Genomic DNA, 24,765 nt, shown 5'->3' with positions numbered 1-24,765 from the left:
TGCATAAGATATTTAATATTCAAAGGAAACTACTGAATACACAAGTTTTCTCAAATCACATTTCATTTTTCTCCTTAACCATAAAAAAGATTTAGCTCTATGAAACAACAATCTATTTCTTACAGATTGTTTGAACACAACATTGAAAATGGCAATCAATTATTCTAACACACTCAGAGGGACTCCTAGCACAGAAACACACAAGGGCTAAACAACCAGTAAATAGCAGACACTAGATTAAAATCTTAGCTCTGCTTCTTAATAGTGTTGAGACTTTGGACAGTTACTTACACACTTTGAGCCTGTTTCTCCACATATAAAATGAAGACAATAGTACCTACTATGTGAGGCCATGGTGTACATGAACAAGGTACAAGACATACACAGTACTCAGCACACAGGGCCTGGCATACAGTCAGTACAAACACTCAATATTATTGACTATTATTCTGATAGTAACATTTTAAATATTCCAAGCAATGATATAGCTATTATAAATATAGACATTGCTCTTAAGATATTGCTTGGAATGGAAGAACACTGCATAGGAGGCCAGAGACCCAAAGCTTTTGACATTATCTATTAATTTCTATGGCCTTAAAAAAGTCACCTGAGCTTCCCTGGTTGGTTGTCTCATGTGTAAATGAGAAATGGTAACACTTTGAGGCAGATGGTGTTATAAAAATAATTTCTTGAAGTCCCTTCTATCTCAAAGATTCATAATTCTATAATTAAAGACTTTTTTAAACCCACATTTTAATCTAGAAAAAGACTTCAAGAGTTAACCTACAAAGCTTCCAAGTTATAACTCAATACCAGAAAATCTCCTTAGTTTCCCAATTGACATTACAGTATAACAGTAGCTTACCTCATTTGAGAATGTGCGGACATCAAAAAAAGCAATAATGGAACCATATTCGCTGGACATCATGCACACAGAGAGTGTGAGGTTATCGCAGCTCAGAGCCAGGTGATGGATTGGGAATTTCATAGGAACTAGCAAGCTTTGGACTTTATCAACTACGGAAACAAAAAAAGGCAAAGTAGAAAACAGCATATTCTAAGCATAAAGCCATAACCTCTTTATCCAGGTCAATGTGAACCAATTTTTGCATCTATATAAACACACATACTCCCTCCATACCTAGCTATGGAGATAAGTCTTAACTTTCTCATAGATATATGCATTAGGAATCACAGGGATTCTTACTCATACAACCTGGGGAAACTGGCTATTGTCCTTGTTGAAAGTATTTTTACAACAATGCTCCAAATATACACATTCCCACTTGTTTGGATGGTCCTATTATGCCAACTGAAAAATCCATGCAACAAAACCCTTCTCCTAGAGAGCAGAGCCCAAGTTCAACCGAGCAAAAATAAAAGTATGGTATAATGGTAGTTTCTACTTCCCTCGGAGCTCAGAGGAACAACTCACTGAAAGAGAAACACAAAAGACCAAAGAGAAAACCCAGAAAGGCTTCCAGCATTCTAACTGGAACTTATCTTTTTGGGGGTCAACCTTAAGATCAATAGCACTGTTAAATTTAATATCAGAAAGATTTCTTGGGAAGAAAACATATTAGCAAGCCACCTCTTTCTACTATGCAACATAAATCAAGGAACTTACCTACTTTATTGGGGTCATCTCCGGGTTTATTTTGAATGAGAAGATTTTTAGTAGGAAAAATTTGCAGCCCACTGGCTCCACCAGCAAAGACTAGACCATACTTGTTGGACACTGCAAGAAGACTAGAGCGTTCCTTGGGCAGCTCCTCAGGGGAGTCAAAGATTCTCACCTTCTTTAGTGCTCTAAACTGAAAATCCTGTTGTAAAGAATCAAAATAAGATCAATTCAGGAAAAAAAGGAAATTAAGTATCGTCTGTTGTTATATTCCAGTAGATCCAATGTCAGTACAACCAAAAATATGTGTTACACTGAGGCCAAGAACTGTCTCAATCGTCTTTGAACTCCCTGTGCTTATCACAGTGCCTAGTGTAGTGCTCATTAATATTTCTTGAATGAAATAAATGGAGGAAATAAAAAACCTTCCATGAAGCCTTCCTTGACTAATCCGGCTTACACTGGTTTTTTCTTTTTCTAAATTCCTAATGAATTTATTGTCTGAATTGCCACCCAAGTTACACTTCATTATTTATAATCTTGTCTTATTTCATGGTATGCAGTGTCTCATGACCCAGTGTAGTGCTTAAACTTCAAAAGTTCTTACAGCTTTTCTTGGTCTTTATTTTGTAAACTAGATTCTTATGGTGTGTTTCATACAGAATCCCTAATACAACGCCATACTAATTTCCTTGGATTTGTGGTTTAATACATATTTTCTAAAAGATCAGCTGAAACACTCTTAGTTCCAACTCATTATGGTGAGTAAAAACTCACACAGCTTTCCGGGTGAGACCATACCATGGTTTTACACAGGAACAGAATAAAAGTTTCAGTCTTTTCTGTACTCCTCATCCTAACAATCCCCAATAGCCTACATGGGTGTTGGTCACATGAGTGGAGAGGGCCAGTGGGATGAAGAGGCACCAAGAGCTCCCTTGTTATAGTCAGTAACTCAAAGGGAGACTACCAACTTCTGCGTCGTGGTTCTAAATCCTTTTCTTCTACCTTAGCATACTGAGGAATGACACATCCCCATCAGGCAGCTCAGTACAGGCGGTGACTCTCAAGAAAGAAGAGAGAATCGCTATTTTAAATAAGATATAGATTACTATCCCCTAAACGCATTCTAGTGATTTGTTGTTCACACAAATGCCTGAAATCTTCCTGCAACGTACTCCCTGTCGGCTGTTTAAAATAAATGTAGCTCATCCTCTGTACCCTCATTCTGTAAGAACACATATAAGAACTATTAAATATTTAACACACCATTCTGGGAGTCAGCCCCAGCGGGCTCCCACATTACCATCATTTGCTCCACCTGGCCCTCCCTTTAATTTCCTGACTTTAGGCTGAAACCGGTGCCAAAATAGTCTTCGTAGTCCAATTAACTAAAGGTTTGTAGGGTGGATGATCTTCCCCGGCCTTACCTCAGGCAAGCCTGGACTACCTTACAGAAGTAGTACAGGGAGAGCAAAGAACGGAGGGTCTTAACTGACGTTGGCTTTCAACCCCCTTGTCAAATGTGGCTTTGAGTAAGTTACTTTCTGAGCCTCGATTTCCTCCTCTACATTAATGACTACTTCGTAGGGTTGCTATGATGACTACCACAGTGCCTGGCACTTAGTAATCGTTCAATAAACAGTAGTTATTGCCACTACTGCGACCACCACATGAAAGTACCTAGTATATAACTCAAGAGGCGTGCACACGACCAGGAAGGGACGGGGAAACTGAATTCAGCGGGGCTACCAGGCCGGCGGCACGACAGAGTACTCCAGGACGCGCCAGTGAGAGCTGTAACTGCGGTAAACTGTTCAAACAGAAGGCGGGGCAGCCAACACCGCGCTCCGCCGTTCAGCCGGGCTCCAAGGCAACGCCAGCGCTAAGGAGGGAAGGGAGGCCCCGGCCAGTCTCTGACCTTCATCTCCCGCTCGGGGATCATGACATCCATCTCGTCTCCCATCGCGCCGCCCTCAGTATGTCGAAGCAGCCCCCACTGCCGCCTGCGGCCTTGCCCGCACAGCCCAGACCACTCAGAAGCCAACTTCCTTCCCTCAATACAAGGGCGCACAACGGATCGCGCATTTCCGGCGCGCTTTGGTGACGCCAAGCGCCCCTCCGCGGCGAGGTCGGGGGAGGCCGACGGCGCGCCTGAAGTAGCGCGCTCGCCGCCTGCCGCTCCCCATTGGCTAGCCTTGGAGTGGGGGCGTGGCCGCAGAGCCCTAGGGCGTCCTGGCTCCCTCCGCTTGTTTGGCGCTGGGGTTGACTGGTCGCGTGTTCCTTTTGCTCCGTGGGCGGCGCACGCTTACGTGCTTCGCGCTTGTTGCACCTTTGAAACCTCACAGTGACACTTACATATAAGCAGCTACTAGAGGCTGCTGATTCAAAGAAGTTGGGAACTTGACAGATGTTTCCAGGGGACATTTTGAGAAAGGTCCAGGAAAGGGGGCGCTGGCCACAGGAGGCCCTTCGGTGTCTAAGGACCCAGGCTGGGAGGGGAGGTTAAAGGGCTCCAGAGACCAGCTTTGTTTAGTCCTTTCAAGGCAATCATTTCCAGAGCAAGAGCCATACCCGCCTCTGGTTACAAGAGAATTTGTGCCGAGTTCTGCGCAAAGCCCTTTAGATGTGTGATTTCGTGTAATCTTTAGGACATCCAGGTCACCTAGGGGTTTCTATTATTAATAACACTTAATTGATGAGCTAAGGGAAGCAAAGAAATTGGGAAAATTCTCCAGAAGTCCTCGGCCAGAAAGTAGTGGAGGCAGGATTAGAATTCAAGTTGTTTGGATAATGCTAACTGGTAACATCACACAGTCCTATGGAGAAGAAATTTCTGTAGTGGAATTATGTCAATATTCTAGAACAGAGATTCCTTAACTTGCCCGTGGATAGGCTTCAGGGGGGCAGATTCTGCCACTTAATGTTGGTAAGCCAAGCCTGCTGCTCAGTTGTAAAACAAGGATGACATAATTGAACTTGCCTTGAAGGTTGCTGTGAGAAGTAAATGAAGTTCAGGTGCCTCAGACCCAACATGCAGGACACAATCTGTTACTACATTAGCTAACTCTTACCAATCTGCTGAGCCAGAACCATCCCCAAAATACACCAGTTAAGACATTGGTAAGTTTATCTGGTTTATTTCCAGTCTGTACAGATGATATCGCACCCCCTACACACCCACATGCACACACACAAACATACTTCATCCACCTGAATTTGCCCGACAATCTTTCCTTTCGCGTCATAGGGACAAAGCCATACGTGGTTACTTTAGTTAGATTTGGTCTTTCAGAAGGAAGGCAGTTGAAGTCCCAAGAAGCTACCCCTCTAGCCAGAGAAGTATTAACGAGTCCTAGAGCCAACAGCCACAACCTGAAATACATGCAGATGCCCCCTTTCCAGGGACCACTCTTGAGACCCTCTCCTCCCAGTTGAGTTCCAAGAAATAGTGAAGGGACTGATGGGATTTCCCACGACACCCCCACCCCAATCAATGAGAACCCTCTTTCCTGCCTTCCCAGAAGCTGGGGACACACCAGTTTGTTCTCCTCTCTTAAGGAGGCTTCCTGCAGCCTTGTAAACTGTGGAACCCTCTGACATATGCCTGATTGGTTCTGCCTACTTCACTGAGTGAAGAACAGGGACACTGAATGAGTCTTCAAGGAAGGCTTATCTTCCTCAAAGGTTTCAGCCTGTCCCAGAGAGGAAAGGCAGTGGGGAAGGGGTGAGGGACAGGCAGTTGCTAATCTAATGATCTCAGGAAGGAAAAAAAAAAAAAAAGGAAGGGGTGGGAGTAGGATTTTACATTTACAGGGAGGAATGTTTTGCTGGAGTTTAAACTTCAACTAGGCCTGTGCATCTGAAGCAGATCCTTAAGCTGAAGATCAGCCAGTCATGGCCAAATCTTGCTGCTGAACTGGTTGAAACCAGCGGATTAACCCAACCTGGCCATTTCCTCATTCCCTACCCGCTTCCCTCCCTCAAGCTGCTGTAGAGGCAGCACCTTGGGCCCTTCATCATGGAACACTAAGGAGCTGCAGGGAACCCATACTGGCTCCAGCCACCAACAGCCCCTAGTCCTTTCCAAGTTAAGGTTTTGCGAAGGTTCCTCCAAGACTCTTAACCTGTCTCAGGCCAAGTTGTGCTCCCCAAGACTGCAGGGCAGTGGAAGTTACCCCTATTATCCTGCCCCTTCCTAACATTCACTGTCATTGTCCGGATCTGACTTCCCACTAGACTCTAAATTCCATGGGTCTGTCCATTTCACTTCTGGGTTCTTAACCCTTGGCCTTTAGCAGTGCTTAATAAATATGTTCAGTGAATAAGTGTCTAAGTCCTGAGCGGGCAGAGTAAGGGACTCCAGAACACAGGCAGGGTCCAGTGAGTTCCCTACTCAGCCAAGATGGGGCCAAGTCTGACACCCTTCTGCGTGGGCTCTGAGAGGCAGCTCTCTGAGGCTCAGCCAAGAAGCTGTAGGGGAGGGAGAACTGCAGAAGGAGGCCTGGCCCTTACCCAAACCCTGACGCTGACTCGGAGGCACGGGGGAGGGCAGGTCCTGGCCCAGGGCTTTCAGAGTGAGGGAAGATTTCCTCGGGTGCTGACCTAGGAGGCTGCCCCTCCCCACGTGTCCCTGTTTTCATCACTGATGAGATAGCCCAGAGCAGCGATGAGGTGTGGGCAGGGTACCTGAACACCTGGGCTCCAGTCCAGGCTCTTCCTTGGGCAAGGCACTTAATCCCTGTGGGTAACCACAGTTTCCTCACCTGTGAAGTGAGAGGACTGGCCTGGCTCACCTACAGGGGTGATCCGGGCTCTAAAATCCTAGAGTCCATAAGAAAGGACACAGGTGACCCCAATCCAATTTCCAAGTTCAAGGTTTTGAGTGATTTGGGAAGAGACAGTAGACACAGCACATGTCAGGACAATGTGGGAGGACTTAAAGCTTATAAAAGATGGTCAATAAATATCTGCTGAATGAATGAGTGAATGAATGGATGGTGTGAGGGGGGTAGGAAGGCAAATGAGGGAAGTGTAGTCAGGTTTCAAGCCGACCGCAATGAGAAGGGCAACCTGTTTCTCAGCTGTCTGCAGGAGTGCTTTACTCCTCATCCTCCCACCCTGCGACCCGAGCATCCCCACTAAAAACCAGGGCTGCACTGAGCTGAGCCTTCCCCTAAGGCCCCTGACCTCATCTCTACCTCTGAAGCCCCGTGCTGCCCCAGCAAGGAACTGTGGGGCTGCACCCTCGCTCCCTCCGAGCTGCCCATGCAGGTGTGGCCAGGGAGCAAGACCAGACGGTTCCTTCTGGTTCCTTCTCGAAGGGCTCAAGTTGCCAAGCTCCTTTCCTTTCCACCTTTGGTCACATCGCTGAGGATGAGAAGAGGTGTGGCCTGGGGGGATTGGCTGAGGCAGTGGGCACCAGGTGGCCACATCCTGGATGACCCCAGAGTGCTGGAACCACGGAGCTATCTGAGGAAACCCTAACGAGGCCCTGCATCCTTGTCCCTATTCCAAGGTCTTCAGAAAGTGGGCTGGGGTCCTCACCAGGGCCAGAGCCTGACCTTAGCTCAGACACCTTCTGGAAGGATGGACAAGTGTGGGGAACATAGGCTTCCAGCCTCCCTGCCCTGGCCCTGCCCCCTCTGGTTTTTGGTTTGATGTCAGCCCTTCTGCACAGGGAAGGGAGAAGGAGGGGACCCAAGGCTTAGGATTCCCCAACATAACGCCCCTTTAAGGCAGATAATCTGTGCTTTACAAAGACATTGATGAAAACACAAACACACGAACACCAAACAAGTAAGACAAATCACAATGAGTCAGGAAGGGCAGAGAGGAGCAGGGGTGGGCAGGTGGGACGGGGGTCCAGGCGGGGTCCTCAGGGCAGGCTAGCAATGTCTCTCTCTGGAGGGGGGCCAACTGGCTTGGGGCCGCTCTCGTTGGCTTTTCCTTCAAACATCATGACTCTGGTTTGGAGATGGAGAAAAGAAAAAAGAAAACAGGATTAGGACTCCCTCTCTCATCCAGGGAAAGATCATCCCAGCTTTATGTCAGCAGGGTCCTCAGATCTGTTCTCCAGTGGGACCCTCACGGAAGCCAAAGACAGCAACCTTGAGGAAGGGGCTGCTATTCCCATTTTACAGAAGAGAAAACTGAGGCACAGAGTGGCAATGTGGCGACTCGGAAGCATGCAGGCCATCCAAGGCAGAGGCAGGCTGAGACTCCAGGCCTCTGGCTCTGAGGCCATGCCCCTCCCCAACCATGCTGCCTGGAGGAGGCTGAGCGAGGCTGGGCCATGGCTCTGCTCAGGGCCTTCAGCTCTTCAAAAACCTCCTCCCTGCTCTGAGAGTACAGTCTGAGGGGTAGAGGGCAGGGGTTCAGAGTATAATCTCCGGGGGGACAGCCTGGATGCGCATACCAGCTCGGCTGTTTCCCAGCTGGCTCTCTCAAAGCACGACACTCAACCTCTCTGGTCGTCAGCATTTCCTCCTGCAAGGGGATGCTAACACTCTGGCCAGGCTGAACCATGAGCTGGGGACCTGGTTACTCAGCCTCCTTGGGCTTCCACGAACTCCTTCATAAAATGAGACACGTGTATTTTACCTTCGTACTCAAAAACTTATTTCATAAAAGCCAAATGAGTATCCTTTCAGCTGTGACAAATGACAGTGAGACTCTCCAGGGACTAGGGACTCTGTAACCCTCTCCAGTGCAGAAGCTCCTGTGATGTGCTCTCGTATATGAGGCGTTTGCCGCTGGCCAAACACTGGGCTGGAATCATCAGTTGTGTCACCTCGTTAGCCTTCAAGACAACATTTCACAGGAGACGTGTATGATCTTCCCTATTTTACAGACGGAGAAACTGAGGCTTGCAGACCTTAGGTAACTTGCCCAAGGTCATTTCAGTAGCAAGGGATAGCATCAAGATTCAAATTCTACCTCCCTTTACAGCCAGTTCTGACTATTTTATGCTCACGGCCTGTGGGGGGAGTGGAGCTGCTTTACAAATGAGGAAACTGAGGCTCGGAAAGTTTTGACAGATTTATCACCATCGTCACCGTCACCATCTTCACAGTTGCCACTTACTGAGCGCTGATTCTGCCAGACGCTCCGCTACAGGCTAATTTCCCCTGCAAGGTACATGTTAACGTGACCATTTGACAGATAAAGAGAGAAAGTTCAGGTCACACGACGCGTTACCTACTGGCTGGGGAATGGCTCAGGCGCCCTGAGCCGGGGCGTCTCTGCCCAGAGTGACTTTGCCTTCAGAGGCCCAGGGGAGGTCAGGAGGTACTCACAGCTTGAGGACGGCCGACCGTTTCCCCAGCATCATGTTCACAAAGTCTCGGTAGGAAATGGTGTCGCTGACCCCACCTGTCACCTCTGAGATCATCTTCTTCATCTCCAGGTGGGTCTTGGGGACGCCAAGCTTCTCCATCATCCTCTTTAAAGACATCAGGTCTGCCGGAGGGAAGGCAGGTCTGTGAAGCGGAGACAGGCTGCGGGGGCCCAGCGGGGAAGCTGGGAAAGCTCCGCTCCGTCACCCACGCCAGAGGCTTGGCGCGAGATCCCTCCCTGGAGTCTGCGGGCAATGCGTTTCTCCTCCAGGGAGGATGAGCCCATCGCACCTGCTCTCTCCGGAGGCAGTGGAGACTAGTGGTTAGGGACCTGGGCTCTGGAGTCAGACAGACCTGCGCTGGCATTCAGCTCTGCTATTCCTGGCTGTGGGACCTGGGGCAAACTACGTAGCCTCTCTGAGCCCCTGCTCCTGCCAACAGTGGAATGGGTGGAAGGGATGCTTCACAGGGACGGCATATGGTCCCTGCAGAGCCGGTGGGTGCTCAGCAAGGGAACTGCTGTTCCTCATACCATTATTGTTAGCTTGCTGTTCCCTGCAGCTAGGGGGTGTGTGTGCCCACTCTCCTGCCACTCAGGGAGTCACTGCCCAGCCATAGGGGGGTCAGGGAGATGGTCTGACCCCAACCATTTTTTTTTTGTCCTGAGACTAAGTCTCACTCTGTTGCCTGGGCTAGAGTGCCGTGGCATCAGCCTCGCTCACAGCAACCTCAAACTCCTGAGCTCAAGCGATCCTCCTGCCTTAGCCTCCCGAGTAGCTGGGACTACAGGTATGCACCACCATGCCTGACTAATTTTTTCTATATGGTTTTAGTTGGCCTGCTAATTTCTATTTTTTTTTTTTTAGTAGAGACGGGGTCTCGCTCTTGCTCAGGCTGGTCTCAAACTCCTGACCTCGAGTGATCCACCCGCCTCGGCCTCTCAGAGTGCTAGGATTACAGGCGTGAGCCACCGCGCCCAGCCTGACCCCAGGCATTGAAAGCCACTCTCCTGGGTGCCGGGTGGCAGGCGGCTCCTCCCCACCCGCCACTCCCACCCAGCTGTCCTGGGGCTCTGCCTTGGTTGGAAGGGAAAAGATGCCAAAAATATCCTGTGCAGCAGGAAAACCAACAAAAGAACAAAATTCAAGAAAAACAAAGGAGGTACCAAAAAGTCACTACACCCAAGAGGAGTTGCTGCCTTGGCCCTCCCCAGCTCCCACCAAGATCTGAGGCAATTTCCTTCAGATTGTGCTTCTGCGAACAATGGGTGAGCAGAGGATGGCGGGAGTGGGGGCTGGATGCAGGGCCCTGGGCAGCGTGCGGCCAGCAGGGCGGGCGGGACAGGAACCAGGCCCGAAGGTGCCAGGATGTCCAGGCATTTCAAAGAGAGCTGGGCAGCCTTGCCCAGGAAAGGGCAAGAGGGCGCCACACGCAGCCGTCAGACTCTAGCTGGCAAGACCTTTCGGAGGGCAGTTTGGCAAGAGGCTTCAAAAGCCTTTGACCCACAATGTCCCATTCCTGAGACTTACTCTACCCAAATAACGAGTGGGCTGGGCGCAGTGGCTCACAGCTGTGATCCCAGCACTTTGGGATGGGAGAATTGTTTGAGCCCTGGAATTTGAGGCTGCAGTGAGCTACGATTTCACCACTCTACTCTAGCCTGGGTGACAGAGTGAGACCCCATCTTAAAAAAATAAAAATAAAAGAACGAACCAGCAATGTGAACAAAGATTCACATACAAAGACGTTCTTTACAGAATTATCAATAATAGTTAAAATTAGAAGGCATCTACATGGTCGATACTAACATGTTGGCTGAAGGTAGTAGAGTCCATCCCTACAATGGAATATTATCCAGCCATTAACTATATGTCAAAGGAAAAATAAGTCATAAATCAAAATATTCACCAGGCCAGGTGAATGGCACGGTAGCTCGTGCCTATAATGTGAGCATGGTGGGAGGCCGAGGCAGGACGATCAGTTGAGGCCAGGACTTTGAGACCAGCCTGAGCAATACAGTAAGACCCCATCTCTATAAAACAAAATTTTTAAATTAGGCATGGTGGTACGTGCCTTTAGTCCCAGCTACTCAGGAGGCTGAGGCAGGAGGATCACTTGAGCCCAGGAGTTTGAGGTTGCTGTGAGCTATGATGACGCCACTGCACTCCAGCCCAGCTGACAGAGTGAGACTGTGTATCAAAAAAAAAAAAAAAAGAGTGGAAGGATATAAACCAAAATGCTTACAGCAGTTATTTCTGGGAGGTGGGATGGTAAGTGATATATTTTTGTCTATGTGCTTTGCTGTGTCTCCCAACATTTTTTATGATGAAAATGTATTATTTTGATAAGCCAAAAATGTTTTTTCTAAAGAAAAAAAAAAGTGATCAAAATATTCAAAAGGAGGAAGAGAGAGAGGCCAGAGGAGAGAGGAGCAGAAATGCCAGTGGCAGCGGCAACTCCAGGGGCACAGGGGACAGGAGAGAGAGAACCTGCTCAGAACCAGAGGCTGGGCCTGGGCCTCCCTCCCCACGACCAGCCGCCCCGCTGGTCTGAGTCTCGGTTCCTCAGCATGATGGAGACCATCAAATGGCCTTGGCTGCATCATTGCTGGTAAGACCCAGCTGTGGCCTATCAGAACGTGAGTGCCACACGACAGGGTGTCACCCCCAGCACCTGGACAGCAGGAAGCAATTAAGGGTCTGCTGGAGGAGGAACTGACATGTATAAAAACACCTTGGCAACTGCAGAAACTGTACCATGGAAAACCAGGCTTGGGGACCATGGAAACACCAGCTCCCTGGGCCAGGGGGTCAACTGCCTGTCCACCCTAAAGCGGCCTGAGTGTCTCCAGCCCTGAGCAGAGCGTGGCACCCTCCATTTCGAGTCCCTGTAGCACCTGGGGTGGGAGGCTGAGGGGTGGGCGGGCAGGTGCGGGGCAAGCAGTGGAGCCCGGCAGAGGCAGAAGGGCTCAGTGGCTCAGCTGCCCTGCTGGTGGGGGAAGCTGCAGCGCACGTTCATCGCTCTCACGGGACCACCCCATGCGCCTCACCCAAGCGGGGTCAGGGGGCTCTCTGGACCCTCAAATCCTCTACCCAGCACCCTCCTCCCCCAACACACTCAAGGCCTCACTCACCAATCTCGCCTTCATTGTTCAGGTCAAACTCCATGTACTTCTCTGGAAATCACAGGGCAAAAACTGGCATTAGCTTGAAAGTAGCATCTCTCCTTGCAGGGACCCAGTGACTCACTTGAGGGCAAATGACCGGGTCCTCAGGAGCCCACGCCACCCTCCTCACCCACAAGGGGTTCCTGACTCAAGGTCCCCGGCATCGCAGCCACGGTCTCTGGAGAAAGAGCTCATCCTGCCTGGAACACTCTCTTATAGGTACCGCAGGGTAAAGAGGGCTGGGGGCCGCTCTGACCCTCTCAGAAGGGCAGCTGCTTCCTCCCAGGTCCCCACCAGCGCGGGCCAACCGCAGCTGAGCCAGCTGCAAAGCCACTAAATCCAATCCCTGGTCCTGGAGATTCGGATTCAGTGGGTGTGGGAAGGGCAGGCCAGGCGCAGGTGATGGCGTGTTTTCAGAGTGTCCCAGGTGATTCTGGTGGGACCCAGGTGTGGGAACCACTGATTTCAGGAGTCGCTGTGGTTCTGACAGCAGGACAAAACCTGTGGGCCTGCCCTAGCCACAAAGTGGCACCTACAGTTTCCAGAGGTTCACAGACCCTCGCCTCAAACCTCACATACAGACTGAGTTAAAATTCCCCAGTTAAGGAGTCCAGGAAAACCTCCAGCAGGGAGGGAAGATAATGCGGAGTAATGAGCGTGTACCTTCTGACAAGGGCAGTACGTCCAGTGAACCGTGTGGCCTTGGCAGGTCAGCCCTGGTCAGCAGAGTGGCCAGTGTAAGCAAGCCGAGGTCCCTGGGTGGCCTTGCTGCTCCCGGCCACTCCCACCTGCTCCAGCTTGCTGCCCATCTGCCTGGAATGTCCCCCCAAGTATGCCCAGGGATCCCCACCCCCCACCCATCCTCCCTCCATGGTCTGTTTCTCACCAAAGCACCTAACCACGGCCCTTGACCTTTGAATTTGCCTGCTGTTTAAACCACTCTCCCACCCCCTAGAGGGCAGGGCTTGTGTGTTCCCCGTGGTACCCCCAGGCCGGGAATGGGCCTGGCACGGAGCAAGTGCCCATCTGGAGAGCAAAGAGTGAGCGATTAGAGGCCCCTCTAGCTGCTTCCCGGCACAACTTCCTGCAGTTCCGGCCCAACAGACCCAATCCTACACCCCAGGAAACAAAGTGGACGTCAGACCCGCAAGACCCCGTGCCTCCTCCCAGAGCCACCCCTCAACAGTGGCCGCTGGACGCAGAGAGAAGGGAAGAGAGGACTCTCCTGCAGGCAGCTGGGACAGGGTGGGGACAGAGTGGTCTTTTTTCTATTTCTGTTTTCTCTTAATGTGAAAAGCATCATAGCATCACGGTTCGGAGTGGGGGCTTCGGAGCCAGACCGACGGGGTTAAGTCCCAGCTCTGCTCTGAGTAGTCTGTGCGTCCCCTGCCAATGGCCTCCCCGACCCGAGCCTGAGTTCCTCCATCTGTGTAGGACCAGGAGCACCACTGCCCTCCCGCTGGGCTGGATGACCGGGGAAGCGCCCGTGCCCTGTGAGAAGTGCTTCATTCAGGTCGATGCCCAACAAATGCCAGCTGTTATTAATATTATTGGCCACCCATGTCCTCCCGAAGGACAACTAAGCTGTAAGTGATTTTAGGATCACTTGGCAGGTCCTTGTCCCTGCATCCAGGAGGATACCCATGCTGCAACCTCTCGGGACGGAGATGCGACTCCAGGACACTTGCCACGTGTCCTGCAGGGAGCCCAGGGCTCCCGCACCCGGAGCACCCCGGGCAGGAGAGGTGGGTCTGCCGTGCTCCGCATGTGCACGGCTCCTTTCCTTTCCAGGTGCTGGCTGGGACCCAAGCACCAGGGCCCGAACAGAGGGAGCTTTATGCTGCCCCTCTCCGCGCACAGGCTTCCAGGCCCTGTTTTCTTTTCATCTGTGCTGCTGGGACTCAATGGGCAGAAACTCTGCCCCCCTGCCCCACTGTGGCGACACAAACGTCCATTCTCCGCGGGGGCTCCTGAGACTCTCGCTGCAGAGGGGGAGAGGCAAGGGCCGTTCACAAAGAGCTGATTGTGTGCAGGGGCCCGGAGCAAGCAGGCCCTGGCGGCTGACAGAGCCAACCTGAGCCCCGCTGGCAGCCGGGGAGACAGAGGGGCAGGGCTGGGCCGGGCCTGCAGGCCAGGGGTCAGGGGGTCTGCAGTGGCAGGGGGGCAGGTGGAGGGGCCTGCCCCCACCTCTCAGGGGCCCATCTCCAGACCTGCTAAGAAGAGGGCGTTCGGGATGCAACAGGCCACAGCCTAGCCCCGCGGGGCTAAGGGGCCAGCCCAGCTCCTCCGATGCCCGCGCAGCCAGCCCCGGCTTACCTTTGAAGGCTGCGAGCTTTTCTGGCAGGTTCTCTTCATCACTGTACTTCTGGTCACAGAGGAACTCCTACAGAGGAAAGAGGACAGTAATGAGCAAGGCGTCAGGGGACAGAGGTCACCCACACGTGGGCCCATTGTCTGGGTGCCTCCTCTCCGGATGGGTGGCCAGGCCTGGCCAGACAGGGTTTGTCCTGTGTCTGTCCCAGCTTCCCGTCGCCCTCAGAGGCAGCTCTGCATGATCCGCCCTGGGGTGGGAAGCTGAGCGGGCTGGGGAGGGCCCTGGAGGGTCGGCTCCGGCAGACTAAACCCTTCGGCAGCCGCTGAGTTGCCAGTGCTGGGACCTGCGCCTCACCCGGGGCACCCGGTGGGGATCCGTGAAGCTGCCAGCTCCAAAGACAAGCTACCCGGTTCCCTCGTTAACTTCTTAGGTCTGTGATCCTGAGCTAATTAATTCCTCACTGCGCCTGTACTGCCTCGTCTAGCAAGCGGGGTGATTATCACAGCTGTTTCTTGAGTTTGTATGAGAATCCGATGAGAGTGTGTAAACCACTCTAGGCATAAAGGAAGTCTCAATAAACAGCAGGGGTGGTGTTACTGGTCTCTACTCTAGCTAGAAAATGACTGTACTTTGCTTGGGAGGACACCCTCTCACCTGTTTCCTTACCTATAAAATGGGGGTGTCAATCCCTGGCCTGTCTTCCCCTCAGATGCTTGGAGAGACTCAAATGAGTCTTTTGAGAACCCCCTGGGGGCTGAGGGGTGGGAAGGATTAGATCCAGGGTGAAGCACTTACCTACATGATCTCTTTGGATCTCCCCATAGCCACAAGAGGTAGCTACTATTATGATGTCCATTTTACAGATGAGGAAACTGAGGCTCACAAGCCAGAGCTTCCACTCAGCTCCATCCCATTTACAGCCCACACCCTTGGTCCTGACACTCATGTATGGCCACATTGCAGGTGTTCACCTGGCCTGATCTCTGGCCTGAAAACGGAAAGCTACAAATGAGTGAATACCTGCTATGCAGGGCACAGTGCCAGCTATTTTATATGCCTCGTGGCTAATCTCCCAGCAGCCTAGAACCTGCATTCAGATGGGGACACAGGGCATGTTCCCATCTTGCCACTCAGACGCTGCAAATCCCCTCTCTTCTGTAGAGCTCACCTTCCTCATTACCGAGCTGCCTGGACAGGGCATTGCTCCCCCATGCGTGCACTCACGGAACACTTTTTGAGGGACACAATGTACATTGCAATGCGCTAGGCACCAAGGGAGCAGGAGAGACCACGCGAATAAGGTTCCTCTCCTAAAATTACAGATAGTCCAGGGTTTAAAATGATGTTCAGTGTAATCCACGTCAGTCATTTGATCTGTTGGTAAATTCCTGCCATCATTTCCCACTAAATGATGACCAAGTCTGTACTGTACTTACATATCTCCCAGGACAGAGAACTCACTACCTTTCCAGGCTGCTGTAAATGCCCAAGAAGCTTAAAGTAGAATAGCGGATGACATGGACCTAGATGAGACTATAGCAATCTGGATTTGGATATCTCAGCCCTCTCTTTACAAGCTGTGAAATGGGCACAGTAAGACGCACCTACGCCCCAACGGGTACAATCCACTGGGAACCCTCAGCGTTGGGCTCGTGTGTTGCCGCTCAATAAGCAACAGGTACGATTATGAGTACGAGGCAGAATGGCCCCTTCTACGGCTCAAGTTCCTCCACGTTAACTGAGCGCCCTCTGACCGCAGGAGAAGCCCACTGGGCACCGCGGCTCCCCTCGCTGGGCTGGGAGAGGGGTCTGGTTGCCCTCTGGGTTTTGGTGAAACCCTGACTGTGGCAGGCACCGTGTTATCTCACTAAATCCTCACAGCCACCACTGTTCTGATTTTACAAGTTAGAATGGGAGGACCAAAGAGGTTAAACACGTCCACAGGCAGCTGAAGGAGCCCAGGGCTGGTTTGGAACCTGTTTCTGTCAGGCTCCGGCAGCTGGGCAGAGGGCAGCCCCGGGGCCCATGGGGTCTCACTGGATTGGCCCAGCCCACTCGAGGCCTCATTACCATGCACCGGGCGCAGCACTAGATCCTTCTCCCGCAGGCTGGAGGCTGCCTCCTCCCGCTGGCTCCGTGGAGGACTTCCTTTCTTCTTGGCTCCCTCTCCTAGCTCCTGGGCACTGCTCTCCCACCCCATTCTCTGACCAAGAGTAGGACAATTAACTTTTGTCTGTGACCCTGAGCAAACCAGGCACCTCCCGACCCATGTCTGTCCAGTGGAGGGACATATTAGATCAGTGGTTCCCAGACTTTGGGGTCACACAGACAAGAAACGTTTTTAAAGGGGGGCGGGGAAGCGCTAATATTTGCTGCCAAGTTTTTATTTTGCCAAGTAAAGACTTTTTAGACAATTACCAATGACTGTTGCCATAAGTTCAGAAAAGGACATTTCATAAAAGTAGGAAGTTCACAGTCTCTGAACTTTTAAATGGAACCCACTTAGCCTAGGGCCGACATTGCCCCTGCGTTCCACCCACTTTACCACGAACCGGCAAACCTTCGCGGGGAGGCACAGAGCACAGGCAAGTCCCGTGGCTGGGGGCCGCTGGGGAGAGCGGGAGGGCCCCTCCAGCAACGCCGCCCAGCCCGAGCCTGTCTGTGCGCGTGTACCGACCAGCCCTAGGGACCCAGCCCTAGGGACGCGGGCCGGCAGACGGGGTTCAGGGGCAAGGACAGTCCCTGGTCTGGAGACAAATCACATGCAGACAGACGGATACAGAGCCACCATGAAGAGCAAGGGCAAGAGCACAACATGAACTGCAGGTGTGGCTGGACCCTGCTCGGGCTGCACCCCTGCCCGCAGTGCTCTTCCCCCACACACCTGCGTGGTTCTCTCCCTCACTCCTCCCAGCTTTTGCTCAATGTCATCTCAACGTGGCCAACCAAACCTGCCTGCCCGTGGCAGCCCACATTTATCTTGCTCTGCTTCTCCTCTCCTTCCAGGGGATGAGTCACCCCTGACACGACTCACACTGTCATTGCTTAGAGGGTTACCGTCCGTGTCTGCTGCCCCTGCTATCATGCAGGTTCCACACAGTAGGTGCTCAATAAGTACGTGCAGGATGAGTGACCAGATGGAGACTCAGGAGAGGTAACTTGCCCCAAGCAGCAGACTGGGCACTGGCCACGCGGGGGTGGACTCCACGGCAGAGGCTGCTGGGGCTCCCTCCCTGCACAGGGCCCAGGAGCAGAAGCCACCGAGGAAGTGGTGTCGGGAGGCGGTGGGGAGGAAGCAGGTCCTCAGGACCTAGCCGACATATTTAGCATCTTGTGCCCCTCAGATGCCCAGCACCCAGCAGCGCCCAGCACACAGTTGGCACTTATTAAACATCTGCTGAAGGAACGGAGAAGCATGCCGTCTCGCCCAGAGTCACTTCCTCCACCCTCACCCCTGCAACGGTCGGGCAGCTTTGCAACAGTGTGTGACACACACTGGAGGGGACTCAGGGATCGGACCCAGTTTTCTTTAGAGCCAAAAATGACAAATGCTTGAGCCACAGAGTGACAGGGCAGGAGAAGCAGCTGACCCATGCGGGGGTGGGCAGCCCTCCCTGAGCCTGGGCTGAGGGCAGCTGTGCGGACCATGCCTTGGTCGGGGCAGGCGGGCGGCAGCCGCAGCTCCGCAGCTGGGCTCCCCGCGCCCACCTCCCAGCTGTGGATTCTTGATTTCTGCTCATGCACAGCCACAGCTTCTTTCCTCCAGGCCACCTCCCCCCTCCGCCTGCCCAGTGGGCAGGAGTCCTGCCCCCCCAGGACCCCTGCAGCTAGAAGCAGCCCCGAGTGTTTGGAAGAAAAGCCAAAGGAAAAGAGGGCAAGCGGGAGCCAGAATGCCTGAGTTTGAGGTTACTTAGCAGCTGTGTGAAAATGACTCCCTGCCTGTGCCTCAGTTTCCTCATCTGTAGGAAGAATTAAAGAGATCTTACCTCGAAGGCCTGTCCTGAGAACCACAGTGTGTAAGGAAATACATGTACAATGTTTAACAGTGCCCGGCGCTTGGCAAATATTAAGTAAATGTTAGCTATTTATTATTATTTTTTCTAACATTTGTATCCATAGAAGCAGCGTATAACCTCTGCAGACCCTCATTAGGAAGCAGACTCTCCCCCATAACTGGCATAAGCTGATTAGGGTTTCTCTCGCCCCTTCCTCAGTTTCTCCACTGACAGATCGGATGCCTGAGGCCCAGACAGGTTGCTCAAGATTACGAAGTTTTAACAATTGAAAGTCTCCCTCCCTTCCCCATCCCAACTCCCTCCCTGCCCCAAACAAGGAGAAGGTGGCCTGGCCACAGGTTTTGGGGCAAAGAAAGTCAATACTAGGAGTTCCCTTTCTTCCTGGGCAGCTGCAGGTCATTCTGGAGGCCGGGGAACCACTCTATTGCCCTCCAGGGGGATGGAGGTTGAACGATTTATTCTAATCCAACCCACACTCCCAGCCCAACCCCCGGTCTCTCTGGGTGGCAGAAACTGCTGGGCGGGGAGCAGGTGTGAGGGGTGCCTGGAAGTGGCTACTGATATGCAGAGGGGTGAGTCTGAGGCCTCAGTGGCCTGATCAGTCCCTGGCAAAGAGCCAGGAATTGCAAGCAGGCAGGAGTGGGGTGGGGGTGACAAACAGGAAGCAGCGAGCCCACTTGCCAGTCCCCAAGGGCCAGAGTGTCCAAGGATGGGGCTCAGGAGGTAGCAGAGCTCTTAAAACATCCACCCAGCCACAGAACCCAGACGGACTCCTCAGAGGACCCAGTTCGCCCTCCTGTTCAATAGCTGGAGAAACCAAGTCACCAGAAGGGACTACTCTTGCCTCAAGTCACAATGGTCGCAAGCCCCACATAACTCCCTGGGCGCAGGGTGTGCTGGGCACAGGGGCAGGGGAGGTGGCATCAGGCTGCCAGGGTCCCGATCCCAGCTCAGCACTTACTGGCTCTGTGGCCCTGGGCAGCTTGCCCTACCACCCTGGGCCCAGTTTCCTCATCTATGAAACAGAATCATACGACACGTAGAAGCTTCTCACTGAGTTTCTGTAAGGATTAAATGAGCCAACTGCATAGAGAGAGCCCGGCTCCCGGTCCGCTTGCTAAGTGTCAGCAATCACTATTATGTGTTGGGGACACTCAAACTCAAGTCACACCAAGAGACAAGTATTTGGCGGGGGGAAGGGCAGAGAAAACATCCATGACTCTCTGTGCCCCTCCTTGTGCCATGAGGTCCTCCCAGTGAGCCTTGGCCCTCGGGCCACCCCTCCTCGAGGGCAAGGTTCACTGTCCGCAGACTCCTGGCCGACCTGGCAGGGACGGAGCACTCCCATCGCAGCCCCTCCTGGTCACTTACGACCTGGGATGCACACCAGCGTCCCTGAGGGAGCCCGTCCAAGCGCTCATGCCCAGGAGGGGCTATTTCCAAAATCTTCAGAGGTTGGCAGCCCCTGCTGTGTCCCCGCCTCTGGAGCCCTGCCACCTGCCCACTCCTCCTACTTAACTCTCTTTCTGGGCTGGTACCTCTAGCACCTGCTCGCGGCCCCTCGCTCCTGGCCCTCCAGGCAGGTCTTTATGTATCAGCTGCAGCAGAATTTTTGGGTGGGCGCATATCACCATCTTGGAGGCCATCCAAGGGGCCGGTGGCGACAGCCTGGGGTGAGAGCTCCAGGGACAGGCAGCACCACGCCGGGGAGGGCACCTCTGACGCAGACCACGGCTCTTAAAGGGCCAGGACCAGGCCACGAATGGCCGGCCTGGGGCCTAGTGCCTAGTGCCTAGTGCCTGACACCTGGCGAGTAGCAGGTGCCTATAACGTGCACCCACAGGGACAGTGGGCTCACATTCCCCACAGCAGCTCGGGGGCCCAATCCGGACACGGCGTCCTCGCCAATAGAGGGGGCAGCTGAAGAAAAACGCCCCACCAGCTACAGACACGAAGCAGCCCCTGCAGAAATTCCATCTCCAGCTTCCTGTGCCGTGGCCACACCGGGGTCACAACCAGCCGGACCTGTGCGGGACACTGAATCCTCAGAGGCTCACGTGGCCGCTTATCGCCATCTCCCTTATAATATATTTAGGAAGAGCAAGAGAGACGGGTGCCTGGCAATGCCAGCTGGGCACATTCATCTGGGCAGGGACAGGTGGTACTGCCAGGTACACAGGAAAAGAGACACATCTGTGTGGCTGCCCGGGTCAGGTCTCAGAGGTCCCTTCCGCTGGGGGAGGGCAGGGGATACGTACACTCCTGGGCAGAGACACCCAGCCTGCCCTGCCCAGCTGTCTTCCGGTACAGCTGGCACATGGGTTCTGAAATAACCAGTAGGCACCTAAATGTGCCGGGGAATGGTGAGTGCCCTTCATTCGACCCCGGAGGGCCAGGACATTGGGACAGTAGCCAGAGATCATTATCCACATAAGCAGGAGAGGCCTGTGTCACAGCGAGGCTGCAGCCACCTGTGGACAGGGGCCAGCTGGGCCATGGGCAGCGTGTGGAGTCAGACAGACCTGGTTTGAATCCTGGCTCTGCCACTTCCTGGCTGGGTGACCTTGGGCAGGTGACTTCAGCCAAGCCTCCTGTTTCCTCATCTCTAAAATGGGAGTCATAATAATCCCTGTTCCCTGGGCTGTTGGCAAACTGGAGCGCCCTGTTGAGAGGGACCAGTGAGACAATAGCACAGGCAGGAGCACGGCCACGACTCACGATACTGGGTTAAAGATCCCCCCGCCCCCACGGCTGGCTGGAGCAGCCCTCGCGGTCCTCCGGGCTCCTCCGGCTCGGCCCCGGGGCACAGGCACACTGAGGGGCATCGCCACCCCACAGCCTCTCTCTGTCCCTGTGGGAAGCTGGAGAAAATTTCTCCCGTTGCCATATAAGGCTGGGCCTGGCTGGCCTGGGGTCACTTCCCATGTCATCGGGGCGCAGGGAATGCCAGCTATGTGGGGGGAGTGGGAGGCGCTCGCAGTCTGCTCGATCCAGCAGTGCGGATATGTCCACACTCGCAGGCCCCGCCGAGCTCAGAGATAAGAATATAGGTGAGGTTCAAACTGCAGCTGCTCCACCAGGCAACTCACTCGGCCCCTCCGAGTCTGGATTTCTGTAAAATGGGAGCAGCAAGCGGTGCCTTGTCACCCCAAGGTCAGAGCAAGCATTCAGTGAGGCATACCAAGCACTGGAAATGGGTAACAAAAACTAAAATGAGACCAAAAAAGGTGCATTTTCATACAGCTCCCTCGCTTTCCTTCCTCTACCAGGACCTCTAGGCCCAATGAGTCTTCTATTTTTACTCTTGAACCCCTCATAATAACAATAGCTAAGACGGAGCTACCCGCCGCCCTCTGGAAGCTGGCCTGCATCAGGGGAGGAGAAAGGCCCCAAAGGGAACTCGGGTGTTGGCCCAGAGAGGCCCCCAGAGCCTCCAGCCAGGCTGGGCTCTGCCCCTGGCAGCAGCCACAACAGTGCCCAAGCTGCCTGGCACAGCAGTTGGTGACCCCCCAGCAATGAGTCGTGCAACCCGGTTCTGCAGAGCTTCCTGCTTCCACGGGGCCACTGGGCAGCCGTTCAGCCCAGCCCCCCAAATCCGCACTGCAGTGGGGCAGTAAAGCTGCACCCCCAAAGAAGGCAGTCGGGCTGCCCACACAGTTCTCCCTAGAATGCACTCCCCAGAGACCCTCCACCGCAGGCAAGGCCAGGGGTGAACTGGACTCGGACCCCCACACAGAGCGGTTCCCCCACAGTCTGCAAAGAGCTTCCACCTGCTTCTCTCCGCTGTCGCAGGGACTGGAGACGGAGCAGGGATCGCTGCTCCCATTGCGGGCTGAGCAGCCAGTGTGGGCCGCAACATACCTCCCACTCCCTGCACCTTGAGGCCCCAAACAAATGATAACAATCGGGGCAGCGGCCTGCTCTTCCAGGTACTTTATACAGATTATCTCACTGAAAAATCACAACCACCACCATCTCTTTCTGGAGAGGAAGGCCCAGAGAGATGCAGTGGCATGCCCAGGGTCACAGGCCAGTACTCTGCGGCCTGCCTCACCGTGGGCCATCCCGCCCTGCTGTGGTGGGGAAGCAGCTCAAGCTTCCAGTTCGATCCTGGAGCCTCCTTCCCACAGGAACCCAGACCCTGGGTCCCAGCAGCCCTACAGCAGCCTGGGCTCACGTGGTGGGTCTCAGAACAGCATCCGGCAGGAGAAGGACCCTGGATTGCAAGCTCTGCCACTGGCTCCTGTGTGGCCCAGGGTCAGCTGCTTGCCCTCTCTGGGCATTGGGATCCTGAGGTGGTGAGACCACATCTCCTTGCTCACTCTCCCCAGTCCCAGTGCTGCCTGGATCAGTCCAGATGGCCACATTCCTCCCCTTTCTGAGCCAAGCCAGTCCACTTCCCAAAACAACCCTGTAGCTGCCTCCCACCCTCTAGAGCTGCCTCCCCAAGGGCAGAGTTGGCACGGGAAATCCCACACAATCTCAGCTCTTCTGGCTTGTCCAATAACAGTCACTTCACCCGCCATCTCCAGCTGTCTCTGGCTCAGGGTCCTGCCAGCTCAGAACCTGCCTGGCCCAGTGGCCCAGGGGGTTGTATGAGGTCAGGGTCCCAGGCTCCTGTCCAGAGAGCAAGAGCAGCCAAGACTGAGGCCGGGCTGGTGCAGAGTGACCTGGGAGGGAGCCCAGCAGCGACCCCACTCCCCTGGGAGCCCCAGCCAGATGTCCAGGCAACCTTTCAGCTGCTGTGCCCAAGATCGCACCAGGAGGCAGGGTGAGGGTGGCAGTGAGGTGGCCGGAGTTTACCTGGAGGGACCCTGAGGTCCCCGAGTCCTCCATGGGACACCTATACCCAGTGGACTGAAAACAGAGAGGTGGCCCACTTCTAAGCAGTCCAACAACACCAAGGAGGGACTCAGGACTGCAAGCTGCTAGCAGGAAGGAACACTACATACGGGCACGCCCCAGCCCCTGGACCCACCTCCCACAGCCTCCTCCAGAGCTCTGCTGACACCACCAGCAGGCTACTCTGGGACTCTGAGCTGGGCTCAGACCCCGGGTGACCAGTGCCCTGGGGGAGCCAGCAGGGGTAATGCCCAGGCTTGTTTAGTGGGGATGCCTCTGCCACAAATTAGGAAGGAACCTGGTGGATGTCACCCTCGAAATAATTCTAGTACCATGTGAGGGCTTCTCGGCTGCCAGGTGCTGGATGCTACATGCCTTCCTCCACCAAGCCCTCGCAGTGACCCTGCTCAGAGGAGAGGCCTCGCTGAACACCACAGAGCTGGCACCCGATGGAAGCCAGATCTAAGGCCAGGTCTTGGGGAAGCCGAAAGCCACTGGCTGTGCTGCCTTTGAGCTTTGGCCAAACCAGACAGGTCCTGACATCTTTTCTTATCTTCTAGAATCTACATGGTCATTAAGCAAAGTTATGGAGCTCCCACTGGGTGCCTGGCAGGATTTCTTCCTAGGAATCCACGAAGAGCAAGCAAAGCATGAAGTCCCCAAGGCAACCCTTCCTAAAAGCTGGAGAGCAAAAGAGTTGTGTGTTTGGAGGCGCAGGGAGGCAGCAGACCACAGGGAACCGCCAGCATCTGCCAGTGAGCCTGTGTTCCGCGGCGGAGAGAGCCCTGGCCCGGGGGCCCTTCCCGCCAAATGCCTGCGGCCGGTCCCCAGCGGGCTCGTGAGGAGCCCCGAGCCGAGCCGGCGGGCATCCAGCTCCCCGCCGGGCCCCACCTCCTCAGCCTGAGAGTAACAACTTGCAACCCGAGACGCTAGGCCCGGAGCGGGGAGGTGGAGGCGGACCTACCTGGCGTGGAGGCGACAGGGCTGGGGGCGGAGGGAGGCAGTGGAGGAACCCAGGGAAGGGGAGGAAGGGGGTGGATGTGGCGGCGGGCACGGCCTCGCGGACGGAGGTGGCACCCGCTTGGCGCGCGGCCCCGGCGACTCGCAAGCGGCGCTGGCGGCGGGGCTTACCCGGTTGATCTCGGCCAGCCTCCTCTCCTGCCGGGCTTTGAGCAAGCCGAACGCCTTCCCTCCTGGAGGAGACAAAGAGGCGGCCGGGGCAGCGGGGGCCTCCCCGGGCCGCGCACCCCGCCCCCGCCCGGTTCCCGCGCGCCCCGGCCCCCGCCGTCTGCCCGGCGCGCACAGGTGGCGCCCGGGGACGCTGGGCGCGGGACGGCGTGGGGACAGCGGCGCCTACCTTGGAACCTGTTGCTGAGCGCGACTGACATGGTGAGCACCGGCTCCCGCCAGCTCGGGACTCGCGGCCGCGGCGAGGGACAGCGGAGAGGGACTGGCGCCTGGTCCGA

At 54.3% G+C, this 24,765-nt stretch overlaps 2 protein-coding genes across 4 annotated transcripts in view; both read right to left on the bottom strand.

Moving 5' to 3' along the window:
- Nucleotides 1–3,663, bottom strand: part of NUP214 (nucleoporin 214) — an 89,151-nt gene extending 85,488 nt beyond the window's left edge. For all 3 annotated transcript variants that reach the window (XM_069476971.1, XM_069476972.1, XM_069476973.1), the window contains exons 1-3: nt 3,546–3,663; nt 1,631–1,826; nt 869–1,020 (exon numbers count right to left, since the gene is read on the bottom strand). In XM_069476971.1, the coding sequence (XP_069333072.1) occupies nt 869–1,020; nt 1,631–1,826; nt 3,546–3,590 (393 nt within the window). In that variant the 5' untranslated portion in view covers nt 3,591–3,663. The remainder of the gene's footprint in view (nt 1–868; nt 1,021–1,630; nt 1,827–3,545) is intronic.
- A 1,735-nt stretch (nt 3,664–5,398) lies between these two features.
- Nucleotides 5,399–24,752, bottom strand: AIF1L (allograft inflammatory factor 1 like). The gene is made up of 6 exons (XM_069474767.1): nt 24,657–24,752; nt 24,431–24,492; nt 14,444–14,510; nt 12,095–12,136; nt 8,923–9,085; nt 5,399–7,590 (listed from the first exon to the last, which is right to left on the bottom strand). The coding sequence occupies exons 1-6, from the start codon at nt 24,685–24,687 to the stop codon at nt 7,503–7,505; spliced, it is 453 nt and encodes a 150-aa protein (XP_069330868.1). The 5' UTR covers nt 24,688–24,752; the 3' UTR covers nt 5,399–7,502.
- Between the last annotated feature and the right edge of the window lie 13 nt (nt 24,753–24,765).

Source organism: Eulemur rufifrons, chromosome 7 (assembly GCF_041146395.1).
Source record: "Eulemur rufifrons isolate Redbay chromosome 7, OSU_ERuf_1, whole genome shotgun sequence".
Lineage (NCBI taxonomy): Eukaryota > Metazoa > Chordata > Mammalia > Primates > Lemuridae > Eulemur > Eulemur rufifrons.
The sequence above is the reverse complement of the archived record's forward strand: the minus strand, read 5'-3'. Positions and strand labels throughout refer to the sequence as shown.

Coding starts and splice junctions, on each gene's coding strand:
- AIF1L (XM_069474767.1), bottom strand. CDS start 24,687: ATGTCAGTCGCGCTCAGCAACAGGTTCCAAG. Junction 9,086..12,094: donor GAACAATGAAGGCGAGATTG/GTGAGTGAGGCC, acceptor TCCCTCCGGCAG/ACCTGATGTCTTTAAAGAGG. Junction 7,591..8,922: donor CGGTCGGCCGTCCTCAAGCT/GTGAGTACCTCC, acceptor TCTCCAAACCAG/AGTCATGATGTTTGAAGGAA.